Source organism: Diutina rugosa, assembly GCF_008704595.1.
Source record: "Diutina rugosa strain CBS 613 chromosome Unknown scaffold84_size32090, whole genome shotgun sequence".
Taxonomy (NCBI): Eukaryota; Fungi; Ascomycota; class Pichiomycetes; order Serinales; family Debaryomycetaceae; genus Diutina; species Diutina rugosa.
In genome coordinates, this window is record NW_022995181.1 from 14,188 (window position 1) to 32,135 (window position 17,948).

The following is a 17,948-nucleotide window of genomic DNA, read 5'->3' on the forward strand; positions in this document are numbered from 1 at the left end:
TTGGTGGTAGTCCCTGCATACAGTCGGCGAGCACTCGCACTTAGCCACCGCCATATACTCCAACCTCCAGCAAGCAATGAGTGGGTAAGTAACCTGAAAAACCGGCGCTAACTTGGTGCCAATCACATTTTGATGTGATACTAACCGCAGGTGGACCGTTGTCATAATGTTTGTCGTCACTGCGGCGCTCTGCGGCGTGCTGTGGGTGGCGTCGCCGGCGACGAACCGCACCGTGTGGCGGTCGTCGCTCATTCTTGGTTTGGCCATGTGCTACTTGATGTGGGCGTTCACCTATCTTGCCCAGCTCCATCCGTTGGAGGCGCCGAGGCGCAACGATCTCCGTCCCGAACACCATTAGCCTGGCGCTATAAGAATTTAATATACAAACGACATTTTGATTTACCAACCTATATCGGGCTAAACGATAAATTGACCACGAAGAAAGGTCAACGTGGTAAACACAATTACCAACGCCAAGATGTAGACGCCGTAGTCGTGCACCACCGCCACCAGAAGCTCCACCAACTCGCGGAACACTCTCACCAACTTGAGCATCACCGCGATGCCAAACGCCGCCAGCGCCACTTCAAACACCATCCACAACACCGCGGTGAATCCTGACACCACCAATTGGCGTTGCCAGAACCGCGTGTGCTCGTTCAGCTGCGCTTGGATCTTCGCCGTCTCGCTGTAGGAGCGACGGCGGTTCCACTTCCACTCGGCGTAGTGTTCAAGTGTGATCCCGTTGTGGCGCTGGTCGGGCTCGGGGCCAAAGCCAAACGACTGGGTGAGGAGGGCACTGTGTACTTCCTGAAAGCGCTGGTCGCCTTTCAAGGCGAGAAGGAACAGCCCCACATCCGCGGGGTCGTACAAATGGCTAATGACCCTCTCGAAGATCGCGTACGGCCACTGGTGCATGGTTATTTGGGGGCGCCACGGCAACATTGCCCGGCTATTATATCATACTATAAATATCCTATGTACACGAGTTTCCTTTCTCTTCGGTTGCTGCCGACTTACTCGGCGTCGTCGTTTTGCACGGTAGCAGTGCGCTGATCGTTTCCCTTGCGTGCCCAGCACTCGCGGAACGCCGCCATCTCTTTAGCACACTTACGCCAGTCACCGTTATCAAAGTGGCAGAGCTGGAGGGCCATGTTTTCCTTGTGGCACCCAGTGTCGATGATACGCTGGTCCCACTCGTCAGGGGTGTCGTCGTCGTCGTTTGCCGGGGTCGGTGGGGTCAGTGGCTTCATGTTGTAGTGTACCACGCGCGGGGTTTGCCTTGCCTGATCGGTAGTGAGAAAATATATACTGTACTTAAAAGAAATTGCTGACGACTATTAGCCCGAGGCAAGTTGCGGTGGAGAAGACGCCTACGTGATTGAAAAAAGTGTACGAGATGTGTCTATTTATATGTAGGTTACTCTAGAAGCCCATCGACTTGGTGTACGCCATGGGCCGAATGTCGGGATGGGGCACCGCGTCGAATTGGTGGGGGGTCAACTTCCACGGCGAGTTGACGTCGGGGTTACGGTAGCCCTCGCCGTCGTCTTCGTCAGGGTTGTAATTGTCATCGGCGTCAATGTCAATCACCGCCCCCTTGTTGCCGGTGGCATCACAGTAGTTGGGCGCCAGGAACACCGTGATCAACCGGCCCTTGTGCTCGGTCTCGTAGCCGTCGTTGCGGACCTCGTGACTCCGTAAAACCTTGCGAATCTTGTTTTGGAGACAGAAGCGTTCGGTGATGTCGGGACCGAATTGCATGCCGATACCTCGCTTCAGCGGGCCGCGGCCGTTGACGGGCTGCGGGTCCGTCCACAACAATTCCATGGCAATGCCTTCCTTGGGCGGTTGAGTGTTGCCGTCCTTGAGCCGGTTCAACTTTTTGATGTCTTGTAACGTGACCTTGTCGTCAGAGAACAAACCGCCGTGCATCACAAGGTACAGCTGGTTCACCAACGTCGCCAACGGCAACGCCCCAAACAGCTCGGCGAACGCCTCGTACACCTTCTTCGAGTACTTGTGCTCGCACTCGTCGGCAAAGCCGTAGTTGATGTTCATGTCGTTAGTCTCATGGTTACCACGGTTGATGAACACCAGTTTCGGGTAGAGGATCTTAAGCACGTACAAGTAGAGCGCCACCTCGCACGACCACGACCCCCGGTCGACAAAGTCACCGTTGAACAAGTAAGCGTGGTTCTCAGGGTCCACGGGACCGTACTCAGCGAACATATTGAGGACATCGTAGAATTGACCGTGCGTGTCGCCCACCACCGTCAACTTGGCCAGGCCAAGATCGATGGCATCTTCGGGAACCAGGTCGTTAAGCTTAGGGTGACGCTGGTGAAGCTCGACAAGGGTGTTTTCCTCGCGTAAGAGTTGGTTCACCTTGGCAACGATGGCAAACACGTGCTGCTTCGGCAACCGCTGACCGTCTTTGAACAATTTGATCATATCCTTCAAGTATTCACGGTCCAAGCCCTTGATGTCCACCACCACTTGCTTAGTTTCCGGGTCCTTAGTGGCGGTGATATCGAGCGATCGCCCTTGCCACAGTTTTTCAATCTGGATACCTTCATAGTCAATCAGATTGAGTACCGAGATCTTACCGTCACCAGCGATCGCCTTCTCAAACGCTTGACGCTTGATCATGGCTTGACACTGCTTCAAGTGGGTCAACGTCAACCGGTCATTGGGCACGAGTTCGAGCACTTTCTTGAGGTTGGCTTGCGCCTCCTTGTATTGCAAAATGGCCATCTGGGCCACCGCCTTACGGTACCAGGCTTTGGCAAACTTGTCATCCAACGCGATTGCCTGGTCACAGTCAAACACGGCGAGACCGTAGTTCTCAAGCTTGATCTGGGCCTGGGCGCGATTCAGGAAGAACACCGGGTTGGTGGCGTCGAGGTCGATGGCGGCGGTGTAGCTTGCCACCGCCTCCGCCAACCGGTGCTCCTTCAAGTGCTGGTTGCCTTCATCCTTGAGTTTAACCGCATCGGCAGACGACGCCATTTGTCTTCACTGGGGTAGCAGGTGAAATTTTCGTGGTCTCAAAAGCCACACTAAATCAACATTGGTGATCGCTACGTTAATGGCTAGATTTGAGGATAAAACTTAGGACTACGGAAAAAGTACAATACCATAGTCCATACTACCAATAAAATCATTTCGTGCATGAGGTTTATGTTACTTTGTGTGAATTCGTTTGGGTAAGGCACTGTTCGCACTCGCGATCTGGTACACACTCAACTGATGGCATCGCGACAATAACAGCTAAACGCCGACAACATCTCCGCTGTTCGCGACCACAGTTCTCTTTTACCTTCATGTGACTCTAATAACCAACGATTATTCATGTTAACTAGACAGTATCAAGAAAGTCTCATCGGCTTTTACCGATCACTGATTGTCAATCTCTTCCCCACCTACAAAGGACGGCTATAGCGCACTCATTGTCAGACACGAGTGCCGAGGTTTCGGCAACGCCCCACACGAGGCTACCAATTTCGCTTCAGTGTCGTAAAAACAGGGTGTATCCTATACATAGCCGGGTCCCATGTAATTATGCTTTGTTGCGCCGGAGCGGCGTTCTAGATCGGCATCTACCGGTCCGTGGGGAAAGTCTCACATTCTACGTTAGCAGGCTTAATTCCTAGATCAGCAATGTGGGTGACGCCTCGATAGATGTATCCGCCCTGTAGCGGCGACGTCCTACTCAAAAATGATAACAGAGACAGCTAGAGAGCCGTGGTCAATTGTCATTGAGCACGACGGGGTAGCCAGCGTGCCAAGACCAAAACTCTCTACCTCACACCCCGTGGCTCGCAATGACCCTTAAACTGGCAAGGGTTGTGCATATAGTGCAGAGATGAGAAACAAGGCAATTATATAGGCAACCCTCAAAAAGAGATCCCTAGTGATCTGGAGGCTTCTCACGACACTTACACGACGACGCCTCCGTGTTTCAGTTAATTCCCCGCATAAATTCGTCGTGCTTCCACTAGATTCCACAGTACATTCCCCCAGATTCCACCACTTCCCCCCTATAGACCGACCGCCACTTCCGAAGCTTCTCGAAAGATCCACGCACTTACATAAGCAACACCCTCACCAAAAACTATCCTATATAACCAGTCGAAAATTTTCACTGAAGAGCAAGAAATATGAGTGTCCCGTTTGGTGTCGATTTAGGTAACTACAACTCGGTGATTGCCTGTGCCAGAAACAGAGGCATTGACATTATCGTCAACGAGGTGTCGAATCGTGCCACCCCCTCCATCGTCGGCTTCGGCCCCAAGAACAGATTCATCGGTGAAACCGGTAAGAACCAGCAAGGTTCCAACCTTAAGAACACCGCGGAGAACTTGAAGAGAATCCTCGGGCTTAAGTTCAACGACCCCGATGTCGAAATTGAAAAGAAGTTCTTCACCTGCCCTCTCGTTGAAGCCGAAGATGGCGGTGTCGCCGTCAAGGTCAAGTACTTGGGTAAGGACCACACCTTCAACGCCGCTCAATTGGAAGGTATGTACTTGGACAAGTTGAAGGAAACCGCCGCTTTCGAAACCAAGGGTAACATCACCGACATCTGTTTGTCCGTGCCCGTGTGGTACAACGTCAAGCAAAGACAAGCCGCTGCCGAAGCCCTGAGAATTGCTGGCCTCAACCCCGTGAGAATTGTCAACGAATTGACCGCCGCCGCTGTCGGTTACGGTGTGTTCAAGCAAAACGACTTGCCCGAAGACGAACCCAAGACCGTCGCGTTTGTCGACATTGGTCACGCCCAGTACTCCGTTGCCATTGCCTCGGTGAAGAAGGGTGAGCTCAAGATTTTGGGTACCGCCTACAACAAGCACTTCGGTGGTCGTGACTTGGACTTGGCCATTGCCAACCACTTCGCCAAGGAATTCAAGTCGAAGTACAAGATCGACATCCACACCAACCCCAAGGCGTTCTACAGAGTGTTGACTGCCGCCGAAAAGATCAAGAAGGTGTTGTCGGCTAACACTCAGGCCCCCTTCAACATCGAATCGTTGATGGATGACATTGATGTGTCGTCGCTGATGACCAGAGACGAATTGGAAGACTACATCCAACCCCTTTTGGACCAAGTCCACGTTGTCGTCGACATGGCCCTCAACCACGCCGGCGTCTCCAAGGACCAAATTGACTCGATTGAAGTCATCGGTGGCTGTACCAGAGTGCCCTCGATCAAGGAAAAGTTGTCTGAAGCTTTCGGCAAGCCTCTTTCGTTCACCTTGAACCAAGACGAAGCCATTGCCAGAGGTAATGCTTTCATTTGCGCCACTCACTCGCCCACCGTCAGAGTCAGACCTTTCAAGTTCGAAGATGCCAACCCTTCTTCGGTCTCGTACTACTGGAACAAGGAAGAAGAAGACGAAGACCACCTTGAAGTGTTCCCTCGTGGTGCTGCCTTCCCCTCGACCAAGATGATCACTTTGTACAGATCGGGTGACTTCCAAGTGCAAGCCAAGTACACCGACAACGAATTGCCCCGTGGTATTGACACCGACTTGATTGCCACCTGGAACATCTCGGGCGTGCAAGTCTCGGAAGGCGAATCGTCGATTGCCACCAAGCTTAAGCTCCGCAACGACCCCTCCGGCTTCTACACTATCGAACAAGCCTACACTGTCGAAGAAAAGATCGTCAAGGAATTGATCGAAAAGGAAGTCAAGGAAGGTGAAGAAGAAGAAGGTGAGGATGAAGCCGAACCTGAATACCGTGAAGTGAAGAAGCTCGTCAAGAAGGACGATCTCTCCATCCAAGTTGCCGACACTGGTGCTTACTCGGACAAGCAATTGAACCAATACATCGAAGACGAAGCCAAGATGGTGTCTACTGACAAGCTCGTCAAGGACACCGAGGACCGTAAGAACGCCCTCGAAGAATACATTTACGAGTTGAGAGGTAAGCTCGAGGAACAATACGCTCCCTTCGCTTCCGACGAAGAAAAGACGAAGTTGGGCGACATGTTGTCGAAGACCGAAAACTGGTTGTACGACGACGGCTACGACTCCACCAAGGGCAAGTACATTGCCAAGTACGAAGAATTGGCCGCCATTGGTAACGTGATCAAGGGTAGATACATGGCCAAGGAAGAAGAAAAGCGTCAAGAATTGAGACAAAAGCAAGAACAAAAGCAGGCCGCCGCCATGGCGGAAAAGTTGGCGGCTGACCGCGCTGCCAACGCCAACAAGGATGCGGAATGAACTAGTTATGTATAGATTAATTAACGATTTCGAAACGTACTCACGTCGTTATAGCGGCACCCGGTCGATCCACCGCCCCAACACCGCACGCTTGCCCCCATATTTACTCGGGTTGCGCACCGACTTTATGTCCCGCTTAAGTGCCGAGTCGAAGTGGTTGCGACCCAACCGCCGCACGTAGTCCAAGTATAGAAGGAACGCCACGATGTTCGCCCGGAGTTTGATTGGTTTCACGCGGGTGCATATCAAGTAGCCGTCGCTGTCAGAACGCTGCTGGCGATAGATCTCAAGGGGACCATCATCAGTGTGGACCATGAATGACTCCGCTTCGAGAGCTTTGCCGAATACAGGGTACCCGTCTCTGACGTCAACGTCAATGATGAACTTGTCGTCCACCGTCTGAGTGCTGCCGATATATTGCAACCCGGGCCTGCCGTCCTGTTGAGTGACTCTCATATAGTTTTGGCACCCGGAACGGTTGGGGTTTAAGTGCATGATCAACTCGTGCTTAGTGTCAAAGATGTCAATACACGCCGTGGGGTAGTACGGTCCGCTTTGCGGGATGAGCGACTCCTCGACGTAGCCTAGACGGTCCCCGTTATCGCCCGTGATCTCGTACCGCAGCAGACAGCTCCACGACGGTACCGAGACACTTTTGGGGAGTAACATAAGGTTCCTGCCATTGAAGGTGCGGTCAATGCGGAGACGTTCGGTGGTCCACATCGGCGTCTCCTTACAGAAAAGCGTCAGCGACGGCGGGTGGCGCAGGAGACTGAGGACATTGTACTGGAATGCCAGCGTCTTCCACACTTTCTCGGCGCTCTCCTTCTCCACTGGGGTGCGGACCGGCTCTGGGTCCTTAGATGTAGCCAGACTGTAAGTAGGCGGCGGCTCGTCGGGGTAAGCGGGCGGCTGGTCCGAAGGCGTCATTCGAAAAGTTTAGTGGAGAAAGTACGATTGAGGAAGCGAGTATAGATGGGGGTATATAGGGGCAACCGGGGATCATGGTGGGCAAGTGACGTGATCGGGGCACGTGAGCAGCGATTATGCACGCACTTTACTAAACGCTTGCGGTGGTCCCGCAAAAGCCGCCGTTGTCTTGCTGTAATCAGACAGGGTCTGGATCGGGCTATGCGATTAACTATTTTTCTTTTGCTTAAAAGAGAGGTGGGCTATATACACGTAATTTCTTAAGTTTCTCTCGGCTTGAACGCATCGGTGCCCTTGATGTACTTGTCAAAGGCATCGTTCATTTCGGGGAAGGGACGCGGTCCACAGATCCGGATCATGTCCTCTCGGGTCAACACTTCCTTGGCGAATAATTCTTCCGCCACCCGGTCCACCAACTCCAACTTTTCCGTCAACAACTTCTTGCACGCTTCGTGCGCCTCATCGATCAACCGCTTCACCTCTTCGTCAATCACCCGCGCAGTAGCTTGGGAGTAGCTGTTGTGCACCTTGAACCCCAGCCCAGAGTCACCAGTCTCGTAACAGATTTGCCCCAACTTGGGCGACATTCCCAATTGAAGAATCATTTGTTGCGCCATCTGTGTGATCTTCTTGAAATCGTCAGACGCACCCAGGGTAACAGTGGGGAAATGGATCTCTTCCAGAACTCTGCCACCTAAGGTCATGATCATCCGGTGCTTGTACTGCTCCGTCAGCGACAAGTATTGGTCCTTAGGCAAGTATTGCGCGTAACCAAGGGCCCCTTGTCCTCGAGGGATAATCAGCACTTTGACCAAAGGGTCAGCAAATTGCAAGAACCACCCACAAATCGCGTGCCCAGCTTCGTGGTAGGCGACGGTCTTCTTTTCCGCCGGCGACAAGATTCGCGACTTCTTTTCCAAACCAGCAATAACCCGTTCAATTGCTTGTTCGAAGTGGTGAGTTTCCACCGCCGGAGCGTCTTCACGAGCAGCAATAAGCGCCCCCTCATTGACACAGTTGGCAATGTCAGCACCAGCAAAGCCAGGAGTCAACGCCGCCAACCGGCCGGCAAGCTGGTCGATAGCTTCGGTCAGCTGCTTCTTGTACTCGGCAAAGTCGTCTTGCTTGATGTCCTCAACGCATTTGAGCGTGAGTTTGTTCAAGTGAACCTTGAAAATGTCTTTCCGACCTTCAACGTCAGGAACGTCAATGCTAATGTGACGGTCAAATCTACCGGGACGCAAAAGCGCTTTATCCAAAATATCGGGCCGGTTAGTACCCGCAAGAACCACGACGTGGTCGCTGGTACTGAACCCATCCATTTCCACCAACAACTGATTCAAAGTGTTTTCCCGTTCGTCGTTGGAGCCAACCTTACCGTTACCACGTTCCTTACCGATGGCATCAATTTCGTCGACAAACACAATCGAAGGTGCCATCTCGCGAGCAGTCTTGAATAAGTCACGCACTCTCAGAGCACCAACACCGACAAACATTTCCACGAATTCGGAACCAGACACAGACAAAAATGGTACTCCGGCTTCACCTGCAGTGGCCTTAGCAAGCAAGGTCTTACCCGTACCTGGGGGACCAGAAAGAATGGCACCACGGGGGATTTTGGCCCCCAACTTCTCGTACTTTTCAGGGTCTTGTAAGAACTTGACAAATTCCATAATTTCTTCTTTACTTTCGTCACACCCGGCGACATCCTTGAACTTGACCTTGACTTCAGTCTCTTGGTTAAACAACTTCGCCTTGGACTTACCGATTTGGAAGATACCGCCAGGCCCGCCGCTGCCACCAGCTTGGCCCATGCGCCTCAGCGTCATCCACCAGAGACCACCAATGAGCAATACAGTAGGCAAAATCGGTAAGATGTAGTTCAACCAGTTCCCACGTTCTTCGTAGGCGATCGGCAACCGCTGTTCAACGGGGATGCCCAACTTGTCTTGGATTTCCTTCATTTCGTCCTCAAAGAACTCGACACTACCAATGGTGAACATCACCACGGGACCTTTAGCCAGTTGGTGCACATTGTTGTCGTTAGTGGTCGCAGCGGTGGCCCCCTGAACCAACTCAGCTTGAACAATGTGCTTGTTGATAACGACGAGACGCGTGACGAGACCGCGTTCGAGATAGTTGGTGCAAAACTCTTGGAACAGCAACTGGTCAGGGATCTCCTGCTTGCGAGAAAGGTAGTAGAAGATCAAGAGCATGACCCCGAAACCGATAACGAACTGAGCGTAAGGACCACGCGAAAAGTCGTTCAAGTTATTTGGGGTGAAGTCAATAGGCTTCTTCTTCTTCTCCTTTTGATTGCGGAGCTCGTCCCGTATCTGCTTTTCTTCTGGCAGCTGTTGACGCTTCTGACGTTTGGGTTCATTGTCGTCGCGACGTTGGCGCGCCCACTGGGTGGCGTGGAGAAGTCTGAGGGGTTGGTAATGCAGCGCTAGCAATCGTGGTGAAGCTACCATCGGGGTCGGAAGCGTCCGACACACCCGGAAGCCCCACACGGCGCTTCTCATCCCTCTGGCTAACATCGGGCGTGGACGTGTGGTGGATAGGGTTCTTTTTTCAAACGCCGCGAACGCCACCATCCTGGAAGACGGCGAAATCAAGAACGCGGGGAGGGGTAGCGACTGCAGAATTTGAGTGGGTAGGGTAATGAGATGAGTTTGTAGTTTGATCTATTTAGAATCTATATGGATACTTGCGTTTGTAATTTAATATTGAGGGGTAAGAACATCGCACTTACTACTCATGTAGGTCATTTCCAGCATGACTTAATTATGGGTCAGCGCAACTGAGTTGGCGACGGTATTCTGCCAACTCATTCACTGAGAGTTGTTTTATGATGCTCTGGTAGCTCAGAAGAAGATCATGGCCTCTAAATACTGCCAATGGCTTGTCTCCAAGATTGCCATCAAGATACTGATACACCAGACCGGCATCTCCAAGCAGCATTAATGCTGGCGTCACACATTTCAATATCGCCAATGTCATAGCCTCCATCTTGAGAGAGCGCATCAAGTAAAGACGATCTGTTGGCTCCACCACAAGTAGTACATCCACCACTTTGAGCCATAGCTCCATGTCAAGGAATTTCACCCCGATGAAGAAAGTAAGCCACCAATTAACGGTAATCGTAGCCAATTCAACGTCTAGTGATTGGAGGTGGCTTGCCAATTCGGGAAACATTCTGGGTAAAAACTTCTTTTCCAATATCACCTGGTCGTTGCTGATACCTTTCATACTGCTGAAAAATGGTTGGTAATCGTACTTTGGGAGCACCTCGGTAGCAATTGCAACGAATATCCAGAACACGTCCTCTTCATCCCATACGTGATGAAGGTACATCGAGTAGAGCAATAGGTGACCCACGATTTTATTCATCCCTTGATAATAACCAATATCAGGCTTATACGACACAAATGCAAGGAGGATACGTCGAAGTTTGGCCTGGCACGGACCGGGGATTCTATCTGGTAGGACATTGAAATAGCAATTGCCCCATAGTGTACGCACGACATCAAGATCGATTTCGCGAACATTTCGAGCAACGGACGATCCATGATCAACATGAAACTCAAGATCACGAATAAGTTGATTATACTCACCAGCGACGCGTATGTTGTGGGCACCGCTGAGGCAAAACCAAAGCTCACCACGAAATTGCGGAGGGATACCCCTTTCACCGACTAATGTGAGCAACTCCTGACGGTTGGCATCGCCAATATTGATACCACCAATTCCGTATATATCGGTGTCAGTGTCAGTAGTTGAGTTGTGAGAGCGCTGGTGGTCTCTAGTAATACGACTCACCAATGATTGCCACTGACGGCTCCATTGAAGCTCGAAACCTTCGTGTATACGTGATATCTCCTTTAGTGATGTTAATAACGGCAGACCATTTGTTGTCAGTATCAATGGGGCAGAACCGTTGGTTTTCAAGGGAGCATTATAATTGATGTAGAAACCAAATTTGTCAACATCATACCGTTCAACTTCGGTTTCCTCCGTTGTTGGTTTAAACGTGTTAAGCTCAACGGAGGCGACTTTGTTTTCATCAAGACTTTCCGTGGATACAATATTGTGCCATAGCTCAAATATTCGGGATCGACGTTCTCCGTTGGAAGAAAGGGTAGGTTTATCTTGAGATAAGGATTTCGAGCCGTGATGCTCAATAGCAAACTCTTGTGTTTCTGCGTTTGAAGCGTACACCTCATTGGTAGGATTGGAGTACTCTTGCGATATCCGGTGGCTGGAGCTGGGCCGAAACTTAAGCTGCGACGAGGGCTGGAGGCTGGCGAGTTTGAATGAGAGCTCTTCGATCAATGAGTAAGGGTCTCCATCGTATTTCTCTTCAACTAGTTTCTTTAGTCGGGGCCGTGATAGAATGTGGAAGTCGTTCGGTTCCATAACTCAAACGATAGAATTAGCAAATGTTAAGCTATTTGAGATTCGAACGCGCGAAGTGATCTCCACCTTTGCGCCACCCATTGAGGTAATTCGAGACCCTACACCAGTACGAAAGGCTAGTAACTAACGGTAAGTGGCCCAAGTCAATGTTGCCTACTCATTTTCCAAAAAAAAATGGTAAATCTCTTTGTACAGCGTGTCATCTTTATGCAAGGACAATGCTAATCTTCTCTGTATTGTTAAAATTGACAAGTGCACTATCCGAAGATAGTGCGATAATGTCGTGTAAAATGCTAGCTTCCAGATCGGAGTTATTGAGGAACGACTCCGATGCTGGTCGAAGGGTCTGGAAGGTTCGAGAAGCCAGACGAAGTCACATGTGAAGGCTCGATACACATGTGACAGATGCAGAAGAAGGTACCCGGAGCTTCCATGGTGGCAAAGTGGGAAGCCGTAGGTTGGTGTATAAATATGACTGATTTGATTAGAAAAGAACACAAGTGTTTTATTAGTGAGCTTCGGATATTATACAACATCTGGTAGCGTGGCCCCTAATAACGATGCAAACGAGATCTCAAAGAATGATGAATGAGCCCAATGAACAATCCACTGGGGATACAAGAAGCAATGGTCCTCAAGACGCTCGGACTATTGATGAGTCTTCCCCTCAGGTGGAACGCGCGCACTCTGGTGCGAACGAAGATTCCTCGTCGGATGATGAACTGTACAGTGATAATGGAATTTCGCTGAGCAGTGAAGACGAAGATATCAGTGACTACGTCAGTGACCAAGAAACTGATGTTCGGTCATCCATGGAATCTCATCGAAGAAGAAGACGCCAAGAATCCTTTTCCGAATCGGACTCTGACGAAGACCAGTCTCTCTATTATCCAAACGCAAAACGTCGGCGGGTTGAGGAAGAGTACTTGTCCGACTCCAGACAAGAACGGATTATGAGTAACGTTGTCAGTTGTCTTGACAAGGGTTGGCGTCCGCTTGACGAGAAGCAGAATCGCTTGAATGAAACCGATGTCTTGAAATTACTTGAGCAATTTAATCGTGCTTGGAAGTTTCGGGAGTCAATGGATTCTGCCTTCAAGAAAGTCCTGTATGGACACCAGGTTGTGATTTCAAAGACCCGAGCTAACATTTTCGCGGCTGCGATGGAAGATGTTCTTGGCCTTGACAAAGCCAAAGGTTGGGCTACTAGCGTCTTCGCGAAACGCTTATATAAGTGTCGGACGTTAGAGCAGTTCCAACAAGCCTTGTGGGGTTGTGAGTTAATTCACCCTGGGGCTTTAATGGCTAAAATGTATGCTTGGTGTCATCCTGGGTTACTCCCTCCAAAGTTGTTAAAGGAAGCATCCTTGGAGTCCTTCTGGTTGGACACAGTCCAATTGCCTTTCTGTGGCAGCAATGGTGACCTTACGTTACTCTGCATTGTCAAGGGGTACAAGTGGCATGTTGCTCTCAAGTATGGGAAGATTATGATTAAGATTCTCATGAAACGCAATCCTAACTGGTGGAAGTTGCCAGCCCCGCACTATGACATGCTGAAGTTCAAGGAATGGTGTGCTGCTAGATCGGAATTGGAGCCTGAACCATTTGATTACCTGTCTGTATCGGCCGGCTCAGGTCAGCTGACCTCGAATGTTCCGCCTTCGTCGGTGGACCCTAAGGCCTTGGAGCTAATGCAAATGATATTCAAAGGCTCAAAGAAGTTCCAGAAGAAAGGTAACAGGAAGAAGACGCAAAACACCAATCAGTTGACGACTGGTGGACAAGGTACGAGAAGAGACTATAGCAAGTACATATGCCATGCTTGTGGGGAGAAAGGGCATTTGGCCAAGTTCTGCCCTCAGAAGGATGAGCAAAAAAACGCCTAAGGTCCGAGCCGGGTGACCTAGGAAGGGCTATGGTTGTACCGTTGTATGCGTTACGCAAACCGCACACTGCGGAGGTGCTGGCTGAGTTGGCAAGAGAATGGCAGGATGTCTACAGCGACTCGTACGCTGTGGAACCTGTTCACCCGGGACACTCAGATGGACCACCTTCGTTGCAGTTGCTGGAGGCGTTGAAGTTATGTCATATCGAGCACCCAGGAAACCTGAAGTTGTCTAGTCTGCTTCGTATGCAGGTAGGGTTTTGTTCCACGAAAGAACATAGTGAGCGGGCACTGGCCACGCTCTTGTGGGACACGGGTGCCGGTGCTGACTTTGTGAAGAGTCTGTTGCTTGGTGACTTGTCGAACTATGAGATTAATTGGTTCGATAAGCCACTTGAGATCGGCTTAGCTGCCGAGTTCGGTATTCAATGTAAGTGTCGTGTCCGGATTTCTGTGGATCTTGCTGGGATCAATCACGTCGGTTGGTTCTATGTTGTGGACAAGTTAGCAGAAGACATGATATTAGGGTGTGAAACGTTTTTGTCATACCATGCTTATATTGACTTGGAGAACCGTGTGTTCAGAGGTACTTTGGACTCTCTGAGCTTGGATGGGTATGCATCTAAGTGGTTGGTTCAAGTGATGAATGCCAAGCAGCGTGATGACTCTCAGTTTGTCGAAATTTTGGACGAAGAGTCTGATTTTCAGATGACAGAAGCTCTGAAGTCGAAGGAAGCTTTAGCGGCTAAGAATGAGGAGGCTTTCAATCGGATGCTTCTGGGAATATCTGATCCGGTGATTCGTGAATCACTCATGAGGAACAAACCTGCGTTCACGGAGGAACTTGCTGCCGGAATGATTCCTGCAAGTCGGGGTGAAGATGATTGTTCAATTGTGATTACGAAACCAGACTCGCCTGCGCTTAAGGCGCAGTATCCACTCTCGCCTGAACAGGACGCGGAGGCTGAGCGTCAGGTTGATGCTTTGTGGTGTGCTGGTCTTATCGAGCCATCTAATTCAGACCAGTATGCTGCTCCGTTGTTGTTGGTAAGCAAGAAGGACGGTACATGGCGCATGTGTATTGATTATCGGGATGCAAATCAAGGCGTTGCGAATCACCAGTGTGAAGTGCCCGTGGTGGAACAGCTTGTGGCGAATGTTGTTGGAAAGAAATTTATGTCCGCAGTGGACTTAACGAGTGCCTTTCATCAACAACGGATTCGGCCTGAATGTCGTGACATAACAACGTTTGTAGCTAAAGGCAAGCGTTGGCGGTTCGTGCTGTTACCTTTTGGGCTTAAGGTGAGTCCCGCGATCATGCAGCAGACGATCGCGCGGTTGATCGCAGGTATCCCTGGCGTGTACAACTACATTGACGATATTGTGTTAGTTGCGGACACGATTGAGGAACACCGTCTGCAGATCCAGGAGTTGCTCCAACGGTTCAGGAAGTTTGGTTTTTACCTTAAGGCATCGAAATGTGAATTCCTCAAAGAATCGATTACTTTTCTCGGGTACAAGGTACTGAGCCGGGGAATGGAGATCCCGGATGCGAGAAAAGAAGCTTTTGCGCAGATGACGCCACCTCTGACGCGCAAAATGATGCAGCTGGCGTTAGGTTTGTTCAACTACTTTCGCGGCTACGTCAGAAACTATGCAAAGCTTGCTAAGCCGCTTCAACGCTTTGCAGCTAGTACAGAAAGGGTTCTGGCAACCGAGTTGTCTTCCATTAAGGAGTCGTTCGANCTTCAACGCTTTGCAGCTAGTACAGAAAGGGTTCTGGCAACCGAGTTGTCTTCCATTAAGGAGTCGTTCGAGGCGCTTCGTAAGGCCTTGATGTCATCGGCCAAACTCCAGCCTGTGGTACCAGGTTGTCTGTTTGAAATGGAAGTCGATGCCAGCGCTTACGCGGTTGGAGCTGTGTTGTTTCAACGTGTCAATGGGCGTAAGCATGGTCCCATCGCTATGTTGCTGAAGTCACTTAACTTACATCAGGAGTTCTATCCAGTGAGACAGAAGGAATTGTTGGCAATTGTGTATGCCGTGCAGAGATGGCTGTACATCATCCGGGGTCAACGGGTTGATGTGTATTCTGACCATCTGAGTCTTCAATACCTTCTCCGTACGTCGAAGCGCCCGGAAGTGCAAAGGGTGGCTAACTGGATTGACATTTTACAGAACTATGATGTGGTGCTTCATTACCGTTCTGGTGAGTCTAACGAGCTCGCTGACTTCTTGTCACGTCAGCTTAAGCCAGTAATGGAGCAGATCAGCAAACTGGATGCCCAGAAGCGATTGCAGTTGTGTACTGCGGAGGTTCAGACGCCGTCTAGTCTGAGTGAGTCGTCGCTGAGAGAGTTAGTTGCTAATCCGAGCAGTGAGGTGTTGCGTGAAATCCAAGATGCGTACAAAGAGGATGTGTATCTTAGTCGGATTCTCACCAAGTTCCACAACGTGCCGCCTGAACGTCAGTCTTCGAAGAAGTTTCAACGGTCAGTCCGTTCATACTCCTTGATCAATGGCTTATTGGTCAAGGGGGGAAGGATTGTGATATCTGCCCAACTTGCCAAGAAATGGATCAGGCAGTTACATGAACGTTCGCATCGAGGAGTTCAGGCGTTATGGCATGAATTGCAACCCTATTTTGTGTTTAGGGGATCGTTGCACCTTACGGAACAAGTCGTTCGCAGTTGCGAGATTTGTCAGCGTCGGAAGTTGAGTCGTTTATCCTGGCAGCCGTTACAACCGTTGCCTATCCCGACACGTCCTTTTGAGGTTATCCATATTGATGAGGTTACTGCGTTACCGTTATCTCATGATGGATACTATGGCATTTTCACCATTGTTGATTCCTTTTCGAAGTTTGCCATCTTGATTCCGGTCAAGCATGGACTTCGGGAACTCGAGGTTGCTACGTTGTTGGTTGACCATGTTTTCTCGGTCTTTGGTCATCCTAAGGTAATGGTCTCTGACAAAGCTAACAACTTTGTTGGCAAGGCTGTGAAATACCTTAAGGAGTACTATGGAATTGAGACGAAAACTACGTCGACGAATCACCCCGAGACCAATGGTTTGGTGGAAAGGACTCAGAAGACAATTGTGTCAATGTTGCTCTGCATGTGTGAACGGTTGAAGGTTTGCTGGCCCTCCCTTGTGAAGGTTGCTCAAATGGAGTTCAACCGAACTTGGGCCAGAATCTTGAATATGCTGCCATACAAAGCGGTGTTCGGTATGGACCCTCCGCCCTTTAAGGACGTTGTACCTGAGAGAATGGCGGGTCCGATTAGTGAGTATTTGGAAGCGCAAGTGTTGGTTAAAGAGGCGGTAAGGGAAAAGTTGGAAGAAGCTCAACACGCGATGGAAGAAGCCTATAACCGGAAACATCGGGTGTCGGAACGTCAGCTTAAAGTTGGTGAATATGTCCTCGTGAACAAAGATGCATGGTACTCTAACACGAAGAAGAACTGGAAGTTTTATGATTGGTATTACGGACCGTTTCGGGTCGTCGATATCCCTCATAAAGATAATCCTTCGATTGTTAAAGTATGTCTTGACCCACGAGTGGTACCAACGACTGAAGAACTTTTCCGTAAGTCCGTGAGAACCATTAATACCAAATACTTGAAGCCGTTTGTGCATGACCATGATGTATGGCGTACAGTGCAGACTCAAACTCCTCTCGACTCTAAAGAATTCCTCCTGAGATGGACCAGGATGATCGGTATTGCTTATATCGATTTGAAGGACCGGTCCCTTGGTATTCAGTACAAGGGCGCTCAACCCGGTCACGTTGCTCGTGTCCCCTTTGACTGGTTTAAGTTGTTGGACCGTCGTACTGCGTGGATGATGGTCAAAGAGTTTCTTAACCAGGTTGGCAGTACGGTTCAAGGTGCACCGAAGACTATTGAGAGTCTTTTCGACGGACAGGATGTCGAAACCGAGATGATCAAAGCGGCCAACGAGTTAAGGGAACGAGATGAAGTATACCGCGGAGGGTTGCTCGCCCCCAGAGAACCCATACGGTTTAGAGGTGCTGACGGTCAAGAGATTGACACTCCAGTCATTGATTGGCTGAAGGAAGAAAGTGAGTCAGCTGTGGTGCCTGTGTCTAGGGGCACGGCGAGGAAGGGTGCAGTAAACGGACTGGCCAGTCTACAGGTTCCTTCGGGGAATAGTAAGCGCCTTCCTCTGCTCCTGTCGCGAAGGGTGTCGACAGGGAAAAGGTCTTGAGAGGTGGAATCCTGCTCAAGTGTGAGACATGTGTGTGATTGTCTCGCTGGGTGAGGCGTGTGTGTTATCGTCTCTGTGTAAGACATGTGTTGTCTTGTGGGACCTGATCAGTCCTTGCCCTGTGTGGCTAAAGTGGGTCTACTTGCCCGGTCTCTTCAGTTGATTTGCGACCAACAGAAGAACCAAAAAGAGGGTTGAAAGTCCCCGGCTGACGGACGTCTCGCAAGCGTCTGTGACAGCTACAAAGAAGTGTT

The 17,948-nt window shown here is 50.2% G+C and overlaps 9 protein-coding genes across 9 annotated transcripts; 3 read left to right on the top strand and 6 right to left on the bottom strand. All coding sequences in view use genetic code 12, as the record gives it.

Annotated features, from left to right (window-relative positions):
- Positions 1-417: 417 nt before the first annotated feature.
- DIURU_004492 (uncharacterized protein) lies at positions 418-918 on the bottom strand (the record flags this gene model as incomplete). Its single annotated transcript, XM_034157371.1, has 1 exon — positions 418-918. One exon carries the CDS (start codon positions 916-918, stop codon positions 418-420), a length of 501 nt encoding a protein of 166 aa, XP_034010713.1.
- A 98-nt stretch (positions 919-1,016) lies between these two features.
- DIURU_004493 (uncharacterized protein) lies at positions 1,017-1,253 on the bottom strand (the record flags this gene model as incomplete). The annotated part of the gene is made up of 1 exon (XM_034157372.1): positions 1,017-1,253. One exon carries the CDS (start codon positions 1,251-1,253, stop codon positions 1,017-1,019), a length of 237 nt encoding a protein of 78 aa, XP_034010714.1.
- A 172-nt stretch (positions 1,254-1,425) lies between these two features.
- PPT1 (protein serine/threonine phosphatase) lies at positions 1,426-3,012 on the bottom strand (the record flags this gene model as incomplete). Its single annotated transcript, XM_034157373.1, has 1 exon — positions 1,426-3,012. One exon carries the CDS (start codon positions 3,010-3,012, stop codon positions 1,426-1,428), a length of 1,587 nt encoding a protein of 528 aa, XP_034010715.1.
- Positions 3,013-4,163: 1,151 nt separating this feature from the next.
- Positions 4,164-6,230, top strand: MSI3 (adenyl-nucleotide exchange factor; the record flags this gene model as incomplete). Its single annotated transcript, XM_034157374.1, has 1 exon — positions 4,164-6,230. The coding sequence occupies one exon, from the start codon at positions 4,164-4,166 to the stop codon at positions 6,228-6,230; it is 2,067 nt and encodes a 688-aa protein (XP_034010716.1).
- A 48-nt stretch (positions 6,231-6,278) lies between these two features.
- Positions 6,279-7,160, bottom strand: DIURU_004496 (uncharacterized protein; the record flags this gene model as incomplete). Its single annotated transcript, XM_034157375.1, has 1 exon — positions 6,279-7,160. The coding sequence occupies one exon, from the start codon at positions 7,158-7,160 to the stop codon at positions 6,279-6,281; it is 882 nt and encodes a 293-aa protein (XP_034010717.1).
- A 260-nt stretch (positions 7,161-7,420) lies between these two features.
- Positions 7,421-9,700, bottom strand: AFG3 (AAA family ATPase; the record flags this gene model as incomplete). Its single annotated transcript, XM_034157376.1, has 1 exon — positions 7,421-9,700. One exon carries the CDS (start codon positions 9,698-9,700, stop codon positions 7,421-7,423), a length of 2,280 nt encoding a protein of 759 aa, XP_034010718.1.
- A 247-nt stretch (positions 9,701-9,947) lies between these two features.
- DIURU_004498 (uncharacterized protein) lies at positions 9,948-11,579 on the bottom strand (the record flags this gene model as incomplete). Its single annotated transcript, XM_034157377.1, has 1 exon — positions 9,948-11,579. The coding sequence occupies one exon, from the start codon at positions 11,577-11,579 to the stop codon at positions 9,948-9,950; it is 1,632 nt and encodes a 543-aa protein (XP_034010719.1).
- A 560-nt stretch (positions 11,580-12,139) lies between these two features.
- On the top strand, positions 12,140-13,465 carry DIURU_004499 (zinc finger CCHC domain-containing protein; the record flags this gene model as incomplete). Its single annotated transcript, XM_034157378.1, has 1 exon — positions 12,140-13,465. The coding sequence occupies one exon, from the start codon at positions 12,140-12,142 to the stop codon at positions 13,463-13,465; it is 1,326 nt and encodes a 441-aa protein (XP_034010720.1).
- Positions 13,466-13,494: 29 nt separating this feature from the next.
- Positions 13,495-17,694, top strand: DIURU_004500 (uncharacterized protein; the record flags this gene model as incomplete). The annotated part of the gene is made up of 1 exon (XM_034157381.1): positions 13,495-17,694. The coding sequence occupies one exon, from the start codon at positions 13,495-13,497 to the stop codon at positions 17,692-17,694; it is 4,200 nt and encodes a 1,399-aa protein (XP_034010721.1).
- Between the last annotated feature and the right edge of the window lie 254 nt (positions 17,695-17,948).